The sequence below is a fragment of the Microcaecilia unicolor genome, chromosome 8, assembly GCF_901765095.1.
Source record: "Microcaecilia unicolor chromosome 8, aMicUni1.1, whole genome shotgun sequence".
In the NCBI taxonomy this organism is placed as follows: Eukaryota; Metazoa; Chordata; class Amphibia; order Gymnophiona; family Siphonopidae; genus Microcaecilia; species Microcaecilia unicolor.
The window spans coordinates 232,416,573-232,436,732 of NC_044038.1; the positions used below are offsets into that span (position 1 = coordinate 232,416,573).

A 20,160-nucleotide genomic window follows, 5' to 3' on the forward strand; every position below is an offset into this window, starting at 1 on the left:
CCCTGCCTTTTACCTGCTGCGGTAAAAGGGGCCTCAGCACGTGTCAAAAACACGCTGACGACAGCGCAGGTCCCCTTTTTCCGCAGCTTCGTAAAAGGACCCCATAGTGAGATAACGTCTTATCCGATAAATATAAAAATGCACAAGGCCTTGTCACTGTCCTGTGGACAACTATGTTCCACTTTCTTTATCTGCAAGTCACTGAGGCTAGATTATCCCGGACATGTCCTCTTTTTGAGGATGTCTGGGCAACCGGGCGGGTTTTGCCAATCTGCCCGTTTGTCCAGAAATTCGGCCAAATGGGCAGATTGCTAGCCTCCCCTCCCCTTACTTACTACTGCCCTGGTGGTCTAGTGACCTCTTCCGCATTCGGGGCAGGAAAGAGCCCCCCTCTTTCCTGCCTGGAGCGCTGCCCTGCATGCATCCTTCCTGTTGCTGATCTCGGCAGCGATTCAAAATGGCCGCCGAGAGTTGAAGTGATCTCGTGAGACTTCAATTCTCAGCAGCCATTTTGAATCGGCACCGAGATCAGCAACAGGAAGGATGCATGCAGGGCAGCGCTCCAGGCAGGAAAGAGGGGGGCTCTTTCCTGCCCCGAATGCGGAAGAGGTCACTAGACCACCAGGGCAGTAGAAAGGTAAGGGGAGGGGGAGTGACAAGGGTGTATGACAGGGTGGAGGGAAAAATGTGATGGGGCGGAAAGGGGGCGGGGCATGTGTCCTTTTTGGGGGACAAAATATGGTAACCCTATATATTGGTGTTAGCAGAGAGTTCTCAGAGATTTTGGTTAAACTGGGTTTTTTTTTAAATTCTCCTCTCTGTCCAAATCCTCATTTTTATTCTTTTCTATTCAGCTATGGACCGGACCAGTGCCACTTCTCTTGAGGTCACTTCTATCCAAAAAATGGCTTCCAGGAAAGGGCTGTGGATATCAGTTGTGGGAGCACCAATCAAAGAACCCGTTCTTACAGGGCTCAAACTGGAGAAGCCAATCTTGTGCCAAGATCTTAGTGCAAAACTCTTATACTCAGGGATAGCCTGTTTGCCAGGTAAGAGGAGACCAGGAATGGAAAAAATGTCATTTTTAGATGCGGGGGTTGCATATAGTTTAAGGAGGGAGATAGAAAACCAATCATCAAGATATAGATAATGCCAAGAGAGAGAATAATGACACAAGGAGAGCTTGAATCAAAAGACGATTCATAGTCTATTTAAAGCAAAATTGGTCAGATAGAAAGAATGGGAGCTCACAGGATTTTTTTTTTTTTTGTTACATTTGTACCCCGCGCTTTCCCACTCATAGCAGGCTCAATGCGGCTTACATGGGGCAATGGAGGGTTAAGTGACTTGCCCAGAGTCACAAGGAGCTGCCTGTGCCTGAAGTGGGAATCCAACTCAGTTCCTCAGGACCAAAGTCCACCACCCTAACCACTAGGCCACTCCTCTCAACAAGAAGGTGTAAATGGTTTATGTGCCTTTTAATTTATAAAGCAAATACATATACACTGCTTTCTTACCTGTAGGCAGCAGAGATAAGCTTGGACGGTCCTTCATCCAACTAACTACAGACAGCCCTGTTTGGGATGCTCCCTGGTGCACAGATAGAGAGGTGGCCCAGCTCCTCCTCTATCTCAGCTCTTTCCCCAGGTAAGACATTAAACACTATAAGCAATATCCAACTGTATGAGACCAAGGAGAATTGGCCCCCATCACTGCAAAATGCATGAGTGATTTTTACTTTTCATCTTTGTAACCAGTTTTCAGAGCGAAGGTAAGTGAGTACTTTGAAAATTGCCCAAAGGAAATGGGATAATTTTATAAAGGCTTTTTCCTTTTTTACTAGTTTATTGTACACTTATTATTTAAAGTCAAGCACACACGCTTTCCAAAAATACTAGGACTAGGGGGCATGCGATGAAACTACAGTGTAGTAAATTTAAAACAAATCGGAGAAAATATTTCTTCACCCAACGCATAATTAAACTCTGGAATTCGTTGCCGGAGAACGTGGTGAAGGCGGTTAGCTTGGCAGAGTTTAAAAAGGGGTTAGACGGTTTCCTAAAGGACAAGTCCACAAACCGCTACTAAATGGACCTGGGAAAAATCCACAATTCCGGGAATAACATGTATAGAATGTTTGTACGTTTGGGAAGCTCGCCTGGTGCCCTTGGCCTGGATTGGCCGCTGTCGTGGACAGGATGCTGGGCTCGATGGACCCTTGGTCTTTTCCCAGTGCTTATGTACTTATTTCACTTTATAAAATACTAGCTTAGAAAAAGGATGGGGAGAATCCAAGATGGCCGCTCCAGCTGTAAAGCAGTAATAGTATTACCGTTGATCATGTCCAAAACATTTTCCTCCTAAGTTGATTTCCTGATTTCACTATGCCTAAAGGAGGGACAGAGTCAAGGTATCTGCCCCCCCCCCCCCACCTGTACTCCTGGCTTGGAAGTGTCCAGACAGTGGGCTATTTGGCAATATGCCAGTGTTTCTCAAGCTATCCGGGACATTTTCACTGCCGAGGGCATGTCAGAGAGCGCAACTCTGCTAGGAAGTGAAGGTTCGCACATCCCCTTATCTCCTTCAGTACCAGCAGCACTCTGGGGAGTGGCTATGCCTTCCCAGCCTGTGAAAGTAGTGGTGTTGGTTCCACCAGAAGGGAGTGAGGCAAGTCGATCTGAGGCCTCTGAAAGAACAACTCGGGGAGTGGAAGTAACTACTGAAAACATCAGTAACGAAGGAGATCAGCGATTCAGCTGGGAACAGTGGAAGGCACCTTAGTAAGCCCCAACATTGCGGACAGTACCTCTCTTGATAAGACCATCTACAATAACACTGGAGGATGCCTGGGCTGCAGTAGATTCTATGCACAAGCTCTGTATTCACTCATTTTGCTACACAAACTTTGGCTAAATCTCAGTTGGTAGAGTCTGAGATCAGTACTATAAAACAAAAAGTAGATGCTTTGGAACAGGAAGTGAAGTGTGGTAAAGAAATACAAGCATCTTTGGTGTCTGATAAAGTGGAAATTTTTATTTTATTTATTTATTTATTACATTTGTATCCCACATTTTCCCACCTATTTGCAGGCTCAATGTGGCTTACACAGTACCGTAAAGGCGTTCGCCAATTCCGGTATGAACAAAGACAGTAATGTTGTGGTAGAATAACGTTTGTGTGTATAGACACATTAGGGAATCGTAGAGAGAAAGAAAATGGAAAACAAAGCTAGATATTTGAACCAGAGATTTTCAATTTTCCATGTGTTTTTTTTTTCAATGACACCAAAAGATGTGTTTTATAAATATTTGAAAATATTTTGAAGTTTCCAGAAAGTTTCTGGAGAACTTTGTAAGTTGCAGATTGGGTGTATTGTATAATAATGCATATAGATTTTAGAAACACCCATGCCCCGCCCATGGCCAAATCCCCTTTTCAACTGTGCAACTTAGAATTTAGGCGCACCAGGCTATGGAATCACTTAGAGCCCTGTTTACTTAGCGTGACCCTTACCTGGCGGTAATCGGCGATTTATGCACGCTGACGCTTACCGTCCGATTAGCGCGTGAGTCCTTACTGCTAAGTCAATGGGTGGCGGTTAAGGTCTCAGGCCGAAAATGGACGCACGCTGGTTTTAATTGTGCCGCACGTCCATTTTCGGCCACAAAAAAGGCTTCCATAATGCACGCCTACGCCAGTGTAGGCCATTTTTCACTGCACCTTAGTAAAAGAGCCCCTATGAATATTGACCCAATAGAACAGAGAGGTCCTTTAACCACACTTCCTTTACAAATAGCACCCGAAGCTTTCAGTATTGCTTTGCACTTTGATGTAGAATTAGGCTGAAAGTTTTTATTTCATTTCACAGGAAGGAAATCAGAGACATGGGTCTGATCGTTGTGGTAGATGGGAGGAAACAGCTGCCCTCTCCTATCCTCTACTCAGCGTTGCAGACTGTCCAGGTAAGATAAAAGGCTTCTTTCGTAGCAAAGAAATTCTACATAGGTGAGGAGAGGAAATCATATGAATAATGAAGCTAGAAATCGCTTGGGGTTTTTTTTTTTGATGTGGTTTAAAACACTCAGTACTATTTCTCTCTCAAGTTCCCCTCCAAAGTCAGGTCCAATTGAGAAGTTAGGCCAGTGGCGTAGGAAGGGGTGGGGGCGGTGGGGCGGTCCACCCCGGGTGCACGCCGCTGGGGAGGTGTCAGCTCCGCTGGTTCCATGCTCCCTCTGCCCCGGAACAGGTTACTTCCTGTTCCAGGGCAGAGAGAGCAGGGAACCAGCGGAGCCGACGCAGCTCCCAGCGACATGCACTCGGGGCGGTTCGGCCCTCCCGTCCATCCCTCATAAGTACGCGCTCCGGAGGGGGGGGTGTGCTCCAGAAGGGGGAGGGTGCGCTCCAGAGGGGGGAGGGTGCGCTGTGCTGCACCCGGGGGGGGGGGGGGGTGCGCAGCGGCGACCCGCCCCGAGTGTCAGCTGACCTCGCTACGGCACTGAGTTAGGCAAAGGTTATGCATAACTCAAAGCAGATGTAAATGCCTCTATGAAATATGGAATGGATGTTTACTTTGAAGAACTGGCCAAACCATGCCCAGAACATGCTACCACTTCGACATGTAAATAGTAACTTTTCTAAAATTATATCTTATAGGTAGGTGTATGCTGATTTACAGAGGCCAATCAGCTTTTTATACATGTAAATGGTGCCTGAACTTTCTAAAATCATCTCTGTAGGTAGGAACGTTGCATGTTATGTGTGCATGTAACACTGCATACATGTACTGACCCACTAGTAATGCGCCTGTTCTGCATGCTTCTCTGGTGGTGATGCCTGTGCATTTGCACTAGTGCCATTTTGAATGCACAGAGCTAAATGTCCGTTTTCCAACCTAGATGACTTACATAAGTTATCCTCCCTCCACGTCATTCGTTTCCCTCTCACTGTTAATTTTACCAGATACATTTCTTCATGGTATTCATTACAGATTTCATTAACAAATGGCACATGTTGAAAAATAAATGTCACCAGAGCGCCCCCTGCTGTTTGTAAAGAAATATGGTACTAATATGTAAATGAATGAAGTGGTTATGAAAAGAGAAGAAAATGCAGATGTTGCATTTCCAAAATCAGACAGTGAATTAACTACGGGATTATAGAAAACATCACAAAGTATTCACAGATCAACACTGTGTAATGAATTCCATATTAATTTGACCAGGTTCTTTTGAACCAGGGCAACTGTGAACAACCCAAACTCACGCAGTGCACAACCTACTGTCAATACAGAGACACACAATACAGTACAGAGACACACTTTACTCAGGGGCTCTTTTACAAAGGCGCATAAGCGCCTATGCGCATCTTACGTGTGTCAATTTTGAACTATCGCCTGGCTACCACGTGGCCCGGGTGGTAATTTCATTTTTTACACATGTCCACTAAGTGCGCCAGAACTTTTCCAGCATGTGGCGCTAATCAGGCAGTAATCGGCATTGTACACGCGTAGACCATTACCGCCCGGTTAACACGTGAGACCTTACCACTAGGTCAATGGGCGGCGATAAGGTCTCAAGCCCAAAATGGACGCGCGCCAATTTTCATTTTGCCGCACGTCCATTTTCAGCCCCCCAAAAAGGCCCTTTTTGTGCAGGTGCGCTGAAAAATGGATCTGCGTGCATCCAATGCACGCGTCTACACCAGTGCAGGCCATTTTTCGGTGCACCTTAGTAAAAGGACCTCACAATGCACAATATACTGTCAATAGAGAGGCACAGTTTACTCAAATGGAAATGTATAAAGCCACAGTTCTATTGATGACCTGTCAAAGGAATCTAATCTAGGTATCTGAGCCCTACTTCATCTGGTTAGCCATCCAAGTCAGCAGTCTGATAATCACTGCTAACCAGATAGCACTTCTAGGTCAGTTCTGAAACCAGATATCTGACCTCGAGTGTGTTTGTGTGAGCATTATAGAAATAAGGCGTTTTGAGAACAATCTGCCCAATAGTCAAAGTGATTTAGATGGCCCACAGAGGCTTCCGGCCATTTACATCACTTGTCCATTGCTAACTGCGAATTTTCAGTGGCACTTAAATGATTGGCTCCACTGAATATTCACGGTTGGCACCTGTGCCAAAACCAACAAACTTCTGGGTATTCCAGAGGCGGAATTAGCACTCATGCAGTTAATTGGATTGTCGAGTGGATGGGGACGTGAAAATGGAAGAGAGAAGGCGAGATATTGCGAGGAGACAGATGCTGCAGCACAATTAAATGTATTAGCCACAATTAATTTTAAAAAAATTGCTTCTAATAGATGATGTGTTAACCGCAGTATTAACCGCAATTTAAGGGTCCTTTTACTAAGCCGTGGTAAAAAGTGGCCTGCGGTAGTGTAGGCGCATGTATTGGACGTTTCCGCATCTACAAAAAATGGCTTTTTCTTAATGGGACGGGAAAAGGACCTGCGGTAAAAATGAAACCAGCGTGCGCCCAAAACCGGCCTGAGCCCTTAACGCCACCCACTGATCTAGCGGTAAAGGCTCGCACGCTACACGCACGGTGACCGGTCGGCACGTGCCAATTGCCAGGTACCGCCGGAACCGGTGTGCATAGGAGGAAATAAATAAATAATTCATCCACACATTATGGGTGCACACCAAATCTGAAATTACTGCCAGGAGGACGCACTGGCCTGGTGGTAGTCTCATTTGGGTGCGCGCTGCATACAGCTTATTAAAAGGGCCCCTTAATGTGCATATGAGATATCGCAAAGACTCCAGTTTACTCGCAATATGGTTTCTAGAACTTTGAACTATTTGAAAGGAGATGGATCAGATGTGCTCTGTTGCCGTTATCAGGTATCTTCTTCTGCCTGCATTCACAGCCTGCTGATACTGGTAGAGAAAGAAGCTGCCTCTTCTGTAGAGAAGTTACCTGGAGTACAGGTGGGTGTCTGAACTGCTATGGATTTACAGCCTGCCTCACTGACACAGACTACCCAATAATTACTGTGGATTCTTTTGGATTCGTATCAAGTAATTAAGACCTTTATTAGAGGAGCTAAATTCTACAATGATTAAGGTATATACAATGGTTAGCACATATGCAAAGATTAGGTCTATACACACAATGATTAGCTAAACAATCATTACATCACTGGTATCTACATCTAAGCAATGCAAAGAGTTCTTAGACCAGGAAAAGAAGCAATAATACATACATCACTGGTAACATGAGCTGGGGGGGCCCAGTTCACAGCGATAGCCAGGAGCTTCTTGGACCAGGAACAGATCCTCTGCGCAGCACGTACATTGCTCACAGATGAGCTCCTACTCTGCTGTGACAAGCCCTCCCTTTTTATTAGGCTCTGAGATGTTCAGAGCTAGGGAAAATTACAGAATGCTTCTCTGTTTAGGTCTGTGGGAACGTGGTCACATGCTTTCCCAAGTCCAGGTGGCCAAGCTGGGCCCGGAAAAACAAGTGCCATCCTCCTCTTCACATACCAAATTAGTTAGAGCTGTGTCTCATCTTCTGCATTCCAACTTATTTTCACACAATTAAGGTTACAATGATTTTTAAACAGAATTACTTCTAATCAACAATACAGACCCCGAGTGCACTGGTCAATCAAGACAGAGATGAAAAACAATCTTTAAAATTCACTTCCATTACAGTGTCATGAGCATTTTTCTATACAGTTGTCTGGATACAGTTGTACGAATTCTCAACCTGCTGAGTGTATGCGACCAAGGTACCGGGCATTAATAGACATTTTAATACATAAACTACTTGCCCTTTAGTAGGTGCCATGTTAAATGTAGGCTTACTGCATGGTAACTACAAAATATAATGCATTTTAGTAAAAGGACCCCTACGTTTTTTAAGGCCCCCCTCCAACAAACTGAATGTGCACTAACAAATTTCACATCCTAATGCACTGAATCCAAATGGATTTTCATGATAACATGATTTATTTACGTCTTAAGGAAATGACTCAGAGTAACTTTATTGTTTTCCACTTCAAGGTGGAGGTGTTGACCTCGCTGAAGACTCTAAATCGATACATTGAAAATGGCCAGTTGACTTGGGATCTGGGTGGCACTTTTCCCTACTGTCACAGCGAGTGGGTTCAGTTTTGCCAGGTATCTCTCATCAAAATCTTTTCCTTTCTTTTCATGTCTTTTCTAATACTCTTAAATGTGTCCTTTGAGCAGGGACCGTCCTTCTTTGTTAATTTGTACAGCGCTGCATAACCCTAGTAGCGCTCTAGAAATGTTAAGTAGTAGTAGTAGTGTCTAACAAATAGTGAAAACCAATAAAACGTGTTTACTGATAAATGATACAGAGTTGAAAGTTAAGTAAGGGTAGCACCTCAATCACCAGGAAAACAATGAAAAGAAATTCCTGGGTGCTCACTGAAAAGCCCACATCCAGTCCAGTTATCCAAAAAGCTCAGGACAAAGGACAACCAACAAAAGTGGAGAAACTAGATCCGCTACGAGAGGAGGAATGCAGAAGCAGGGAAATAGCGTGATCAACAATGACACTTCCAAAAACACAAGGAGATGGAAAGTAGAAAATGATCTACCATTCAAGAACAATTTTCCACTTTCCATCTCCTTGACTTTTTGGAAGTGTCTTGTTGATCACGCTACTTCCTCGCTTCTGCATCCAAAAAGCTCAAATATAAAACCCCCAGGCACTCTACTGAATGTAGTATTTCACTAAACATGGTCCTCAAGGGCCACAACCCAGTGGAGTTTTCAAGATTTCAGAATGAAGATATCTGAGATCTATTTGCATACAGTGGAAGTAGTACACGCAAACCACTCTCATGCATAATCATTGTGGAAATCTTGAAAACTCGAGCGGGCTGTGGCCCTTGAGGACTGTGGTTGCCCTGTTTAATTTGTTAACAGACTTCCCTCAAAGTTTATGAATAAGAATTATTGCAGCAATTTGAAATGATGTGGAAAATACTATTTCCTAAATGAAATGAACCAAAAATAAAAAAATACATTTTCATTTCATTAGGACATGCTAAATGATAGTGCATGATAAAATGCAAAAATAAAATTAGAAAAATAGTAAATGAATCAAAAAATGAAACAAAAGTTTTTTTCCCATACCCAGCTTTTCTTATATTAGAAACAAAAGTGTGTAAAAACATATTTTAAAAATCATTTTTAAATGATGTTGTCAAGAAGAGAAATTGATATAGCACATATAAAACAAGGGATTGCAGTCTACATTCCAGTTCATAAGAACATAAGACAAGCCATACTGGGTCAGACCAATGGTCCATCTAGCCCAGTATCTTGCTTCCAACAGTAGCTAATTCAGGTCACATGTGATGAAACTACAGTGTAGTAAATTTAAAACAAATAGGAGAAAATATTTCTTCACCCAACGCGTAATTAAACTCTGGAATTCGTTGCCAGAGAACGTGGTGAAGGCGGTTAGCTTGGCAGAGTTCAAAAAGGGGTTGGACGGTTTCCTAAAGGACAAGTCCATAGACTGCTACTAAATGGACTTGGGAGAAATCCACAATTTCGGGAATAACATGTATAAAATGTTTGTACGTTTGGGTAGCTTGCCAGGTGCCCTTGACCTGGATTGGCCGCTGTCGGGGACAGGATGCTGGGCTCGATGGACTTTTGGTCTTTTCCCAGTATGGCATTACTTATTTACTTATGTACCTGTCAGAATCCAAAATAACAGCAAGATTCATGCTACTGGTCCCAGGGACAAGCAGTGGCTTTCTGTGGAGCCCTTTTACTAAGCCACATAAGCGTCTATGCGCGCCCAACGTGCGCCAAAATGGAGTTACCACCTGACTACCGCGTGTCTGTTGTGGTAATTTCATTTTTGGCGTGCGTCCAATACGTGTGCCTGAAAAACATTTTTTATTTTCATGCGCACGTTACGGATACGTGCCAAGTGGCATTTGGCGCGCGTAGGTCATTACCGCCCAGTGAACACGTGAGTCTTTACCGCTAGGTCAATGGCTAGCGGTAAGGTCTCAGACCCAAAATGGACATGCGGCAATTTTCATTTTGCTGCACGTCCGTTTTCAGCAAAAATTTTAAAAAGGCGCGCTAGAAAATGGATTGGCGCACGCCCAAAACCCACGCCTACACTCCCGCAAGCCATTTTTCAGCGCGCCTTTGTAAAAGGACCCCTGTATGTCTATGTCAATAGCAGACTATGAACAATTCCTCCAGGAACTTGTCCAAACCTTTTTTTAAACCCAGAATGATTCTACTCTAAGACAATTGTGTGGGATACCACCCATTATTTCGTGTTGCATTAAAAGATGTCCCACCGTGTTCTGCCTTCCTATACTCTATTTGGATTTCTAGCCTAGCTAGTGTGTCAGTTCCTTCACTTCCCCCAGATCAATATACGTTAAGAACAGTTCAGACTCTACCAGCGTTCAACACACCAATGTTGCATTAATCTTTGTGCGCTATATTTTTGTTTAGAACATCAGCTTTTTAAATCTGTCTTCTCTGTGTTTGCTTCATTTTTTTTCTCTATGTATCAATGCATATCAGTCTTTCTGAATCTGACCCAAGACGACGTGTCTCCTTTTCAGAAGTTAGATCCCTTCATTGCTGATTTGAGGAAGGCCTCAGAATTACTACAAAACTCTATTCAAGAGCTGGACCAAGACAATCAGTTGGAGGCTGCACAGGTAAAGTTCACTAGGGTGTCCAAGAGGATGGCGCTTGAACGTAAACTGGAACAGAGAAATGCACTAGGAGCTGTAAAGGTATGGCATTCCAACTCAAGCCCGGAATCTGGAAGTTTCTTTTTATTCATAAAAGTCATTCCAATGATTCTATCGAGAGTTGGCAACAAAATGAACATTTTCAAAAGGTATCAAGACTAGGAAATAATCATCCTAAATTTTCTAGTACATTGCTTCTATGTGGTAATGAAATGTGTAACAATATATTTATTTATTTTCATTTTTAATTTTAGAATTTCAAAATTACAATCACAGAAATGAAAACTGCGATATCACATTGGAAATTTGAAATTGAAAAATTAACAGGAAAAAATATGTATAATTTTCGCCCTCAATAATACAGGAAAAAAATAGAACCCAGAGTAAGAATGTAAGAATAGCCATACTGGGTCAGACCAATGGTCCATATAGCCCAGTGTCCTGCTTCCAACAGTGGCCAATCCAGCTCACAAGTACCTGGCAGAAACCCAGTTAGTAGCACCATTCCATGCTACCAATCCCGGGGCAAGTAGTGACTTCCCCCATGTCCATCTCAATAACAGACTATGGACTTTTCTCCAGGAACTTGTCCAAACCTTTTTTAAACCCAGATGTGCTAACTGCTTATACCACATATTCCGGCAGTATTTCCACGTTGTTTCATCAAGTGTCCCCCAGTCTTTGTACTTTTTGAAAGAATGAAAAATAGATTCACTTCTACCTGTTCTACACCACTCAAGATTTTATAGACCTCAGTCATATCCCCCCCACCTCAGCCATCTCTTTTCCAAGCTAAAGAGCCCTAACCTCTTTAGCATTTGCTCATGTGGGAGGAGTTCCATCCCCTGTATCATTTTGGTCGCTCTTCTTTGAACCTTTTCTAATTCCGCTGTATCTCTTTTGAGATACGGCGATCAGAATTGAATGCAGTACTCTCGAGGTGAGGTCGCACCATGGAGCGATACAGAGGGATTATAATATTCTTGGTTTTGTTTTGCATCCCTTTCCTAATAATTCTTAGCATTCTGTTTGCTTTTTTGGACGATGATGTACACTGGGTACAAGATTTCAGCGTATTGTCTACAATGACACTTAGATCTTTTTCTTGAGTGCTAACTCCTAGGGTGAACCCTAGCATCAGGTAACTGTGATTCAGATTTCTCTTCCCAATGTGCATCATTTTGCATTTGTCCACATTAAATTTCATCTGATCTGCCATTTGGATGTCCAGTCTTCCAGTTTCCTAAGGTCTTCCTGCAATTTTTCACAATTCGCAGGTGTTTTGACAGTTTGAGTAGTTTTGTGTCATCTGCAAATGTAATTACTTCATACATTTTGTTTTCCAGATCATTTATAAATATGTTAAATAACACCGGTCCCAGTACAGACCCCTGTGGCACTCCACTATGCACCCTCCTCCATTGAGAAAAATGGCTATTTAACCCTACCCTTTGTTTTCTGTCCAATAACCAATTCCTAATCCACACAAGGGCATTGCCTCCTATCCCATAACTTTTAAAAAATTTCTCAAGAGTCTCTCATGAGGACTTTGTCAAAAGCTTTCTGAAAGTACAGATACACTACATCAACCGGCTCACCTTTATCCACATGTTTATTCACGTTTTCAAAGAAATGAAACAAATTGTTGAGGTAAGACTTCCCTTGGCTGAACCCATGCTGACTCTGTCCCATTAAACCATGTTTGTCTATGTGTTCCGTAATTGTATTCTTTACAATAGTTTCCACTATTTTCTCCAGGTCTGGTCAGGCTGTAGTTTCCCAGATCACCCCTGGAACCCATTTTAAAAAACGGCGTTACATTGGCCACCCTGCAATCTTCAGGTACTATGGATGACTTTAACGACAGGTTACAGATCACTAACAACAGATCAGCAATTTCATGTTTAAGTTCTTTCAGTACCCTGGGGTGTATGTCATCCGGTCCAGGTGATTTATCACTCTTTAACTTGTCAGTTTGGCTCAGTACATCTTCCAGGTTCACCAAGATTTCTTTCAGTTTCTCCACATCATCATCCTTGAAAACTATTTCTGGTACAGGTAGATCTCTTACATCTTCTTCCGTAAAGACCGAAGCAACGAATTCATTTATTTGTCCGCTATGGCCTTGTCCTTCCTGAGTGCCCCTTTTGCTCCTTAATGATCTAATGGTCCCATGGATTTCCTCATAGGCTTTCTGCTTTTGATATACCTGAAAAAAGGTGTTACTTTGAGGTTTTTGTCTCATCGGCAAGCTTTTCGTCATATTCTTTTATAGGCTTCTTTATCAGTTCTTTGCATCTAACTTGACACTGCTTACGTTGCTTCTTATTTTCTTCATTTGGATCCTTTTCCCATTCTTTGAAGAATGTTCTGTTGGCTCTAATAGCCTCTTTCACTTCACGTTTTAACCACGCTGGCTGTTGTTTTTCTCTTCTTTCCACCTTTGTTAATACGTGGAATACATCTAGTCTGGGCTTCCAAGATGGTATTTTTAAACAAACATCCATGCCTGATTTAAAGTCCTAAGCTTTGTGGCCGACCCTTTCATTTCATGTCTCTCCGTTTTACAAATAATTCTTAAATATTATATTTCTCATTATGTTTTTTAAAATTTATCCATACTTTATGTATTTTTAATTTTCATGAGACATATGTTTATGCTAGTGTTATATATGTCATTATAGACTTCTGAGGCAGCTGTGTCGAGTCCTTTGAGCTGGCCGATAAAGATCACCTTTTTGAATTACCATCTCCCTTGGTCTTTTGAAAGAGCCAATTTACCCTACTCCTTGGCTTATCTCCATAATCAGGAACATATCTGTTCCCTTATGTTCCCCTTTCTCTATCCCTGTCTGTCCCTATTACCAGTATCTCCCCTCTCTGTGTCCCTATGTTTCCCCATGCATATCATCTCACTTCTGTGCCCCTGTACTCCACCTGTGCCCAGTATCTACCTCTCTATTTCTCTATATGCCCAACTTCTCTGCTCTTTCTTCCATCCCACCCCAACATCTTTCCTGTCGTTCCGCTTCCCCCACATAGTCCAGCATCTCCCCCGCTCCTCTCTCCCTGCCATGCACCCATCTCCTCTCTCTCTCTCTCTCTCTCTGGAGATAAGTGTTAGTAGTAGAAGTAATAGTATTTTCATTTTAAAAGAAAAAAAACTGTGTAATAGGATAAGAGTGAAAGTAATATTCATTTCATCATCTTCCAGGAGGCAGCTGAACGCATCAGCAAGTACCGTGACATGATGAAGACTGTTCTTAATGACACCCAATTGGTCAGCCTGCAAAGAGAGGGAGGAGCTACCTTAGCCAGGCTCAGAAAGGAAGCATCACATCTGAGTTTCTCAGAGGATGTTAGGTATGAAGATAAGTTGTTAAAGCTAGGATAAGTACTATCCATCTTCCTTAGGTAGCTGGTCATAAAAGAAAACACCTGGATAATTATGTAGAGGTTGAAAAAGATGACTGCAGACTGACAACCCCTCCTCCTCTATAAGATCTTTTTTTTTTTTTTCACTTTTTCACTCCTGTGTGTTCCTGGCATCTCCCTTTCTATTTCTCCTTCAATCCAGTGGTGATACACAGAGGTGTATCTGAACTTCGGCTGTAGGGGGGGCCAGAGCCAGAGTGAGGGGGCACATTATAGCCCCCCCCCCCCCCCCGCCTCTGCCATTGCCGACCCCCCCCCCCTGCCGTCGTCACCTACCTTTGCTGGCAGGGGACCCCAACCCCCCCCCCCAGCCGAGGTCCGCTTCCTCCTGCCACTGCCTTTAAAAATATTCCTTCAGCTGGCAGGGGACCCCAACCCCCGCCAGCTGAGGTCCGCTTCCTCCTGCTGCTGCCTTTAAAATATTCCTTCAGCTGGCGGGGGACCCCAACCCCCGCCAGCCGAGGTCCGCTTCCTCCTGCCGCTGCCTTTAAAAATATTCCTTCAGCTGGCGGGGGACCCCAACCCCCGCCAGCCGAGCCGAGGTCTTTCAAGTTCTTCTTCATCCTCCGTGCTATTCAAAGCTGCTGAATCCAGTTTCGGAGTCTGATGTCGCTGCACGTTGTACGTGCAGGACGTCAGACTCACAGAACCAGAGTCTGAACAGCACGGAGGACGAAGAAGAACTTAAAAGACCTCGGCTCGGCTGGCGGGGGTTGGGTCCCCCGCCAGTTGAAGGAATATGTTTAAAGGCAGCAGCAGGAGGAAGCGGACCTCGGCGGGGGAGAGTTGACGGCGGGAGGGGGGTCCAGGGCGAAATCTGCGGGGGCCCAGGCCCCCGTGGCCCCACGCAGATACACCCCTGGTGATACATATGTAGGAAACCACATCATCTGAGCAACGTGTAGGACCAGCATGTACATGCGTGGGAGATGTGTGTTCATTTGAAATGACATATCGCATGTTGTTTCTTGCTTTTAAACTGAAATGACAGGAACCCCCCCCCAAATTTCAGGTTTGTCCTTTGTCATCAGTAGTGAGCACTATTTATCTATAGGTGCACTACGGAACGATAATGTAAAGTAATGCAATATAGTGTGTCACTTATATTCCGCTAACTCCCAAAATGGATCAAAGCAGATTACACATAATCCCCCAGATTCCATATGTGGCACTTAGATCACTCAAGATATGCGTGCAAATTAATTGGCTAATGTATCAGTTAACATCAGTGATAGAGTGTTAACAATCAATTATTGAAGTCAGTTGGCACCCATTAAAATTTGCGGGTGCATCTACAAGGCATGGCGCCTAACTCTTCTAGTGTGTAACTCAAAAGGGGGCGTCGCCACGAGCATGTTAGGGGCATTCCAAAAAGTTCCACGCATAGGTATAGAATATGGCCTCAGCGCGCCTGACTTGGGTAACAGCATGTACACCAGGTTTCAGCAGGCGTACGTCTGGAACCTAAATTTAGGCGCAGAAACCAGCACCGAGGTCCCCTTTTTACAAAGGCGCACTAGCGTTTTTAGCATGCTGTAAAAATAAGCGTGCGCTAAACATTAGAGATGTCCATATATTCCTATGGGTATCTGTAGTGTTTAGCACGCTTAAATCATTAGCATGCACTAAAAACTCTAGTGTGCCTTTGTAAAAGACCCCCTACGTATCAAACATATAAACGGCGAGTGACCGTACTCACTCGCAAATGCGCAGTAGAGACCTTCTCTGCCCCGCCCCCACGTCAATACGTGATGACGGGGGGGCGGAACACAGAGGGTCTGTATTGTGCATTGCTGAGGGAGGGACACCGCCGTCTAACGCTCCCCCCACCCGAGTCGCCGCCGCCACCCACCTTCTACCCGGTCGGGCCCTCGCTCCACTATTGAAACAGCGAGGGTCCGGGAACGCAGCACTGAGCTCTGCTGAGCTGCCGACATCGCCCTTCCTTCTTCTTCTCTGCCTCTGTCCCGCCCTCGACAACGTTACGTCACACGAGGGCAGGACAGGCAGAGAAGAAGAACGAAGGCTGATGTCGGCAGCTCAGCAGAGCTCAGTGCTGCGTTCCCGGACCCTCGCTGTTTCAATAGCGGAGCGAGGGCCCGGCCGGGAGGAAGGTGGGTGGTGACGGCTCGGTGGGGGGGGGCGCGAACTCGGAGGGGGAGGGGCAGCGGCGAACTCGGCGGTGGGGGCGGGCCTTTCAACCCCCCCCCCCCTTCCTATAATAGCCCGTTTTTACGGGCTCAAAGTCTAGTCTTTCTATAAAGGGCACCTACTCTTTACAGAATTACGCTTAGTGCCAGTGTTTTCTGGTGCCGAATTTTGAGCACCGTTTGTACAATTTTTTCCCCCAATAAGTATTTACATAAAAGAAAATGTTTACAGTATTTATTTATTTATTTATTTATTACATTTGTACCCCACGCTTTCCCACTCAAAGCAGGTTCAATGCTGCTTACATAGTAATTGGGATTACAAAGTATTGAAGAGGAGTGTGGTGGCCGTGTTAGTCCACTCTTAAGGTTATCAATAGAAATCAAACAAAATAAAACATGGAAAAGAAAATAAGATGATACCTTTTTTATTGGACATAACTTAACACATTTCTTGATTAGCTTTCGAAGGTTGCCCTTCTTCCTCAGATCGGAAATAAGCAAATGTGCTAGCTGACAGTGTATATAAGTGAAAACATTCAAGCATTACTATGACAGTCTGACAGGGTGGGAGGATGGGGGTGGGTCGGAGGTATGCATGGGGACATCAAAGCATATCATTGATATTCTAACAGGATAGGTGTAGATAGGTGAGGGGAGGGTGATCAACAGAGACATACAGCTTTATGGTTTATAATGGGCTGGGAACCCCAGATTCTTGTTAAGTCCTTTCTGTTGGGTGTTAAAATATTCAATCATTCTGACTTCAAAGGTCTTAACATTCTTGTATGGTTTTAAAGTTACCTTTCAGTATTCTCACTGTGAAATCACTGGTACAGTGTCCTGGTTCTGTGAAGTGCTGTCCCACCGGGGTCAGAATGATTGAATATTTTAACACCCAACAGAAAGGACTTAACAAGGATCTGGGGTTCCTAGCCCATTATAAACCATAAAGCTGTATTTCTCTGTTGATCACTCTCCCCTCACCTATCCACACCCATCCTGTTAGAATATCAATGATATGCTTTGATGTCCCCATGCATACCTCCTACCCACCCCCATCCTCCCACCCTGTCAGACTGTCATAGTAATGCTTGAATGTTTTCACTTATATACACTGTCAGCTAGCACATTTGCTTATTTCCGATCTGACGAAGAAGGGCAACCTTCGAAAGCTAATCAAGAAATGTATTAAGTTATGTCCAATAAAAAAGGTATTATCTTATTTTCTTTTCCATGTTTTATTTTGTTTGATTTCTATTGATAAAGTATTGAAGAGAAATAAGTTGGGTGTTATCGGAGTAACAAAAGAAATGAGAATGTAGAGATGCAAGGATGAGGGGAGTAGGAGAAGGATGAGCAAGGGTAAGTGAGCAGTTGGAGGGGTAGATGAGGTGGAAGGGGATGGGCAAGAGTGAAGGGAGTAGGAGAGGTGAGAGCAAGGGTAGGTGAGCATTAGGGGAGGGGTCGGTGAGGCGAAAGGGGATAGAGCAAGGGATAGGCAGGGGAGATGTAGTCTAGGTCATTATCGTTGTCTCCCAGATGTGTGATGGATAGATAGGTTCATAGGAATCAATCTGGGTCATTTGGGTAGTACATACTTTTTAAATAAAAATGTCTGTAAACATTTCCAAAAGGCACAATAAGAGTGAATTTCTTAGCTCCTTAGGAAAAGAGCACCAGGCTTGAATAGATCTGTAGCAAACTGAATTTTCTAAGATTTTCTTATAATGGATTCCCAATACCAAAGGAAGGTAGATCAAAATCCAAGATGTCTGAACTGCATTGATAGCATTCACGAAGTCTGTGTTGTAGAAACTTGGCCTCCTTGATAATCCTTTCTGATGTTTGTGGACCGATACTGTATGCAAACCACCATAAGAACTACTACTACTATTTAGCATTTCTATAGCGCTACAAGGCATACGCAGCGCTGCACAAACATAGAAGAAAGACAGTCCCTGCTCAAAGAGCTTACAATCTAATAGACAAAAAATAAATAAAGTAAGCAAATCAAATCAATTAATGTGAACGGGAAGGAAGAGAGGAGGGTAGGTGGAGGCGAGTGGTTACAAGTGGTTACGAGTCAAAAGCAATGTTAAAGAGGTGGGCTTTCAATCTAGATTTAAAGGTGGCCAAGGATAGGGCAAGACGTAGGGGCTCAGGAAGTTTATTCCAGGCGTAGGGTGCAGCGAGACAGAAGGCGCGAAGTCTGGAGTTGGCAGTAGTGGAGAAAGGAACAGATAAGAAGGATTTATCCATGGAGCGGAGTGCACGGGAAGGGGTGTAGGGAAGGACGAGTGTGGAGAGATACTGGGGAGCAGCAGAGTGAATACATTTATAGGTTAGTAGAAGAAGTTTGAACAGGATGCGAAAACGGATAGGGAGCCAGTGAAGGGTCTTGAGGAGAGGGGTAGTATGAGTAAAGCGACCCTGGCGGAAGATGAGACGGGCAGCAGAGTTTTGAACCGACTGGAGAGGGGAGAGGTGACTAAGTGGGAGGCCAGCAAGAAGCAGATTGCAGTAGTCTAAACGAGAGGTGACAAGGGTGTGGATGAGGGTTTTGGTAGAGTGCTCGGAAAGAAAGGGGCGGATTTTACGAATGTTGTAAAGAAAGAAACGACAGGTCTTGGCGGTCTGCTGGATATGAGCAGAGAAGGAGAGAGAAGAGTCAAAGATGACCCCAAGGTTTCGAGCTGAGGAGACAGGGAGAATGAGAGAGCCATCAACAGAAATAGAAAATGGGGGGGAGCGGGGACGTGGGTTTGGGGGGGAAAATGAGACGCTCGGTTTTGGTCATGTTTAATTTCAGGTGGCGTTGAGACATCCAGACAGCAATGTCAGACAAGCACGCTGAAACTTTGGTTTGGATGCAAGGTGAGATATCAGGGGTAGAAAGGTAGATTTGGGAGTCATCAGCAGGGAAGGGAAGATGAAACTTAATGTCCAAAGAAACACGCTCACTTACAACCCAGTACATCATGCACCCAACCAGGAAGTGTCTCATGGCAGTAATGTGTCACAATTTCACCTTGCTGTTTATACTTTAAAAAAGCAAACCATTTGTAGTCATTAATGGCAACTTCAAAGCTTTGGTTGTAAAAACTCTCCAGGTCATCCTGAGCCACATCAAGTTTGTCAAGATGAACAAACATTTTTTTTTCACGGGACCCAACTGTGAGCAGTTGATGCTCCAGTCCCGGACCCCGCCATGGCCACTCCACACCTGGAACAGCCAGGAGCAATTAACCAGAGTGTCCCCCTAGTGAGTGCTGGACCTCGGCCATGCACAGCACCCGCAAGAGGCAAAAGCGAAAAGTATTAGAACCACCGCAGCTATGCAGAGCACAGTAGATTATGGCGCAGTAGGGCACACTGTTGAGCGATAATATGCACTATTGAATACATGACCTCCAAAGCAAACAAAAGAAAAAGTGGTAAAACCCTAAATAAAATGAAAAACTCCATAAATGGCAAGAAAAACATTTTTGGCCTGCATACCTCTAAGATGGAATGAATGCGCCATTGTATCAAGCAGGTAGTATGTCAACAGAACACTTTCTAAGGCCCCTTAGTCTTCGTTTGATACCAGGTAATAGTAGCTATTTTTGAGAGGCATCTGGCTATACAGTGGAGTGGAGGAGTGGCCTAGTGCTTAGGGTGGTGGACTTTGGTCCTGAGGAACTGAGTTCAATTCCCGGCACAGGCAGCTCCTTGTGACTCTGGGCAGGTCACTTAACCCTCCATTGCCCCATGTAAGCCGCATTGAGCCTGCCATGAGTGGGAAAGCGCAGGGTACAAATGTAACAAAAATAAAATAGATACTATTGGAGATTC

At 44.2% G+C, this 20,160-nt stretch overlaps 1 protein-coding gene across 5 annotated transcripts in view; it reads left to right on the forward strand.

The window, feature by feature from the left end:
* KIAA1755 (KIAA1755 ortholog) overlaps window positions 1-20,160 on the forward strand; it is a 116,133-nt gene that overhangs the window by 40,888 nt on the left and 55,085 nt on the right. For all 5 annotated transcript variants that reach the window (XM_030211577.1, XM_030211578.1, XM_030211579.1 and 2 more), the window contains exons 4-10: window positions 855-1,049; window positions 1,524-1,647; window positions 3,869-3,962; window positions 6,864-6,950; window positions 8,031-8,147; window positions 10,604-10,702; window positions 13,953-14,101. In XM_030211577.1, coding sequence (XP_030067437.1) covers window positions 855-1,049; window positions 1,524-1,647; window positions 3,869-3,962; window positions 6,864-6,950; window positions 8,031-8,147; window positions 10,604-10,702; window positions 13,953-14,101 — 865 coding nt within the window. The remainder of the gene's footprint in view (window positions 1-854; window positions 1,050-1,523; window positions 1,648-3,868; window positions 3,963-6,863; window positions 6,951-8,030; window positions 8,148-10,603; window positions 10,703-13,952; window positions 14,102-20,160) is intronic.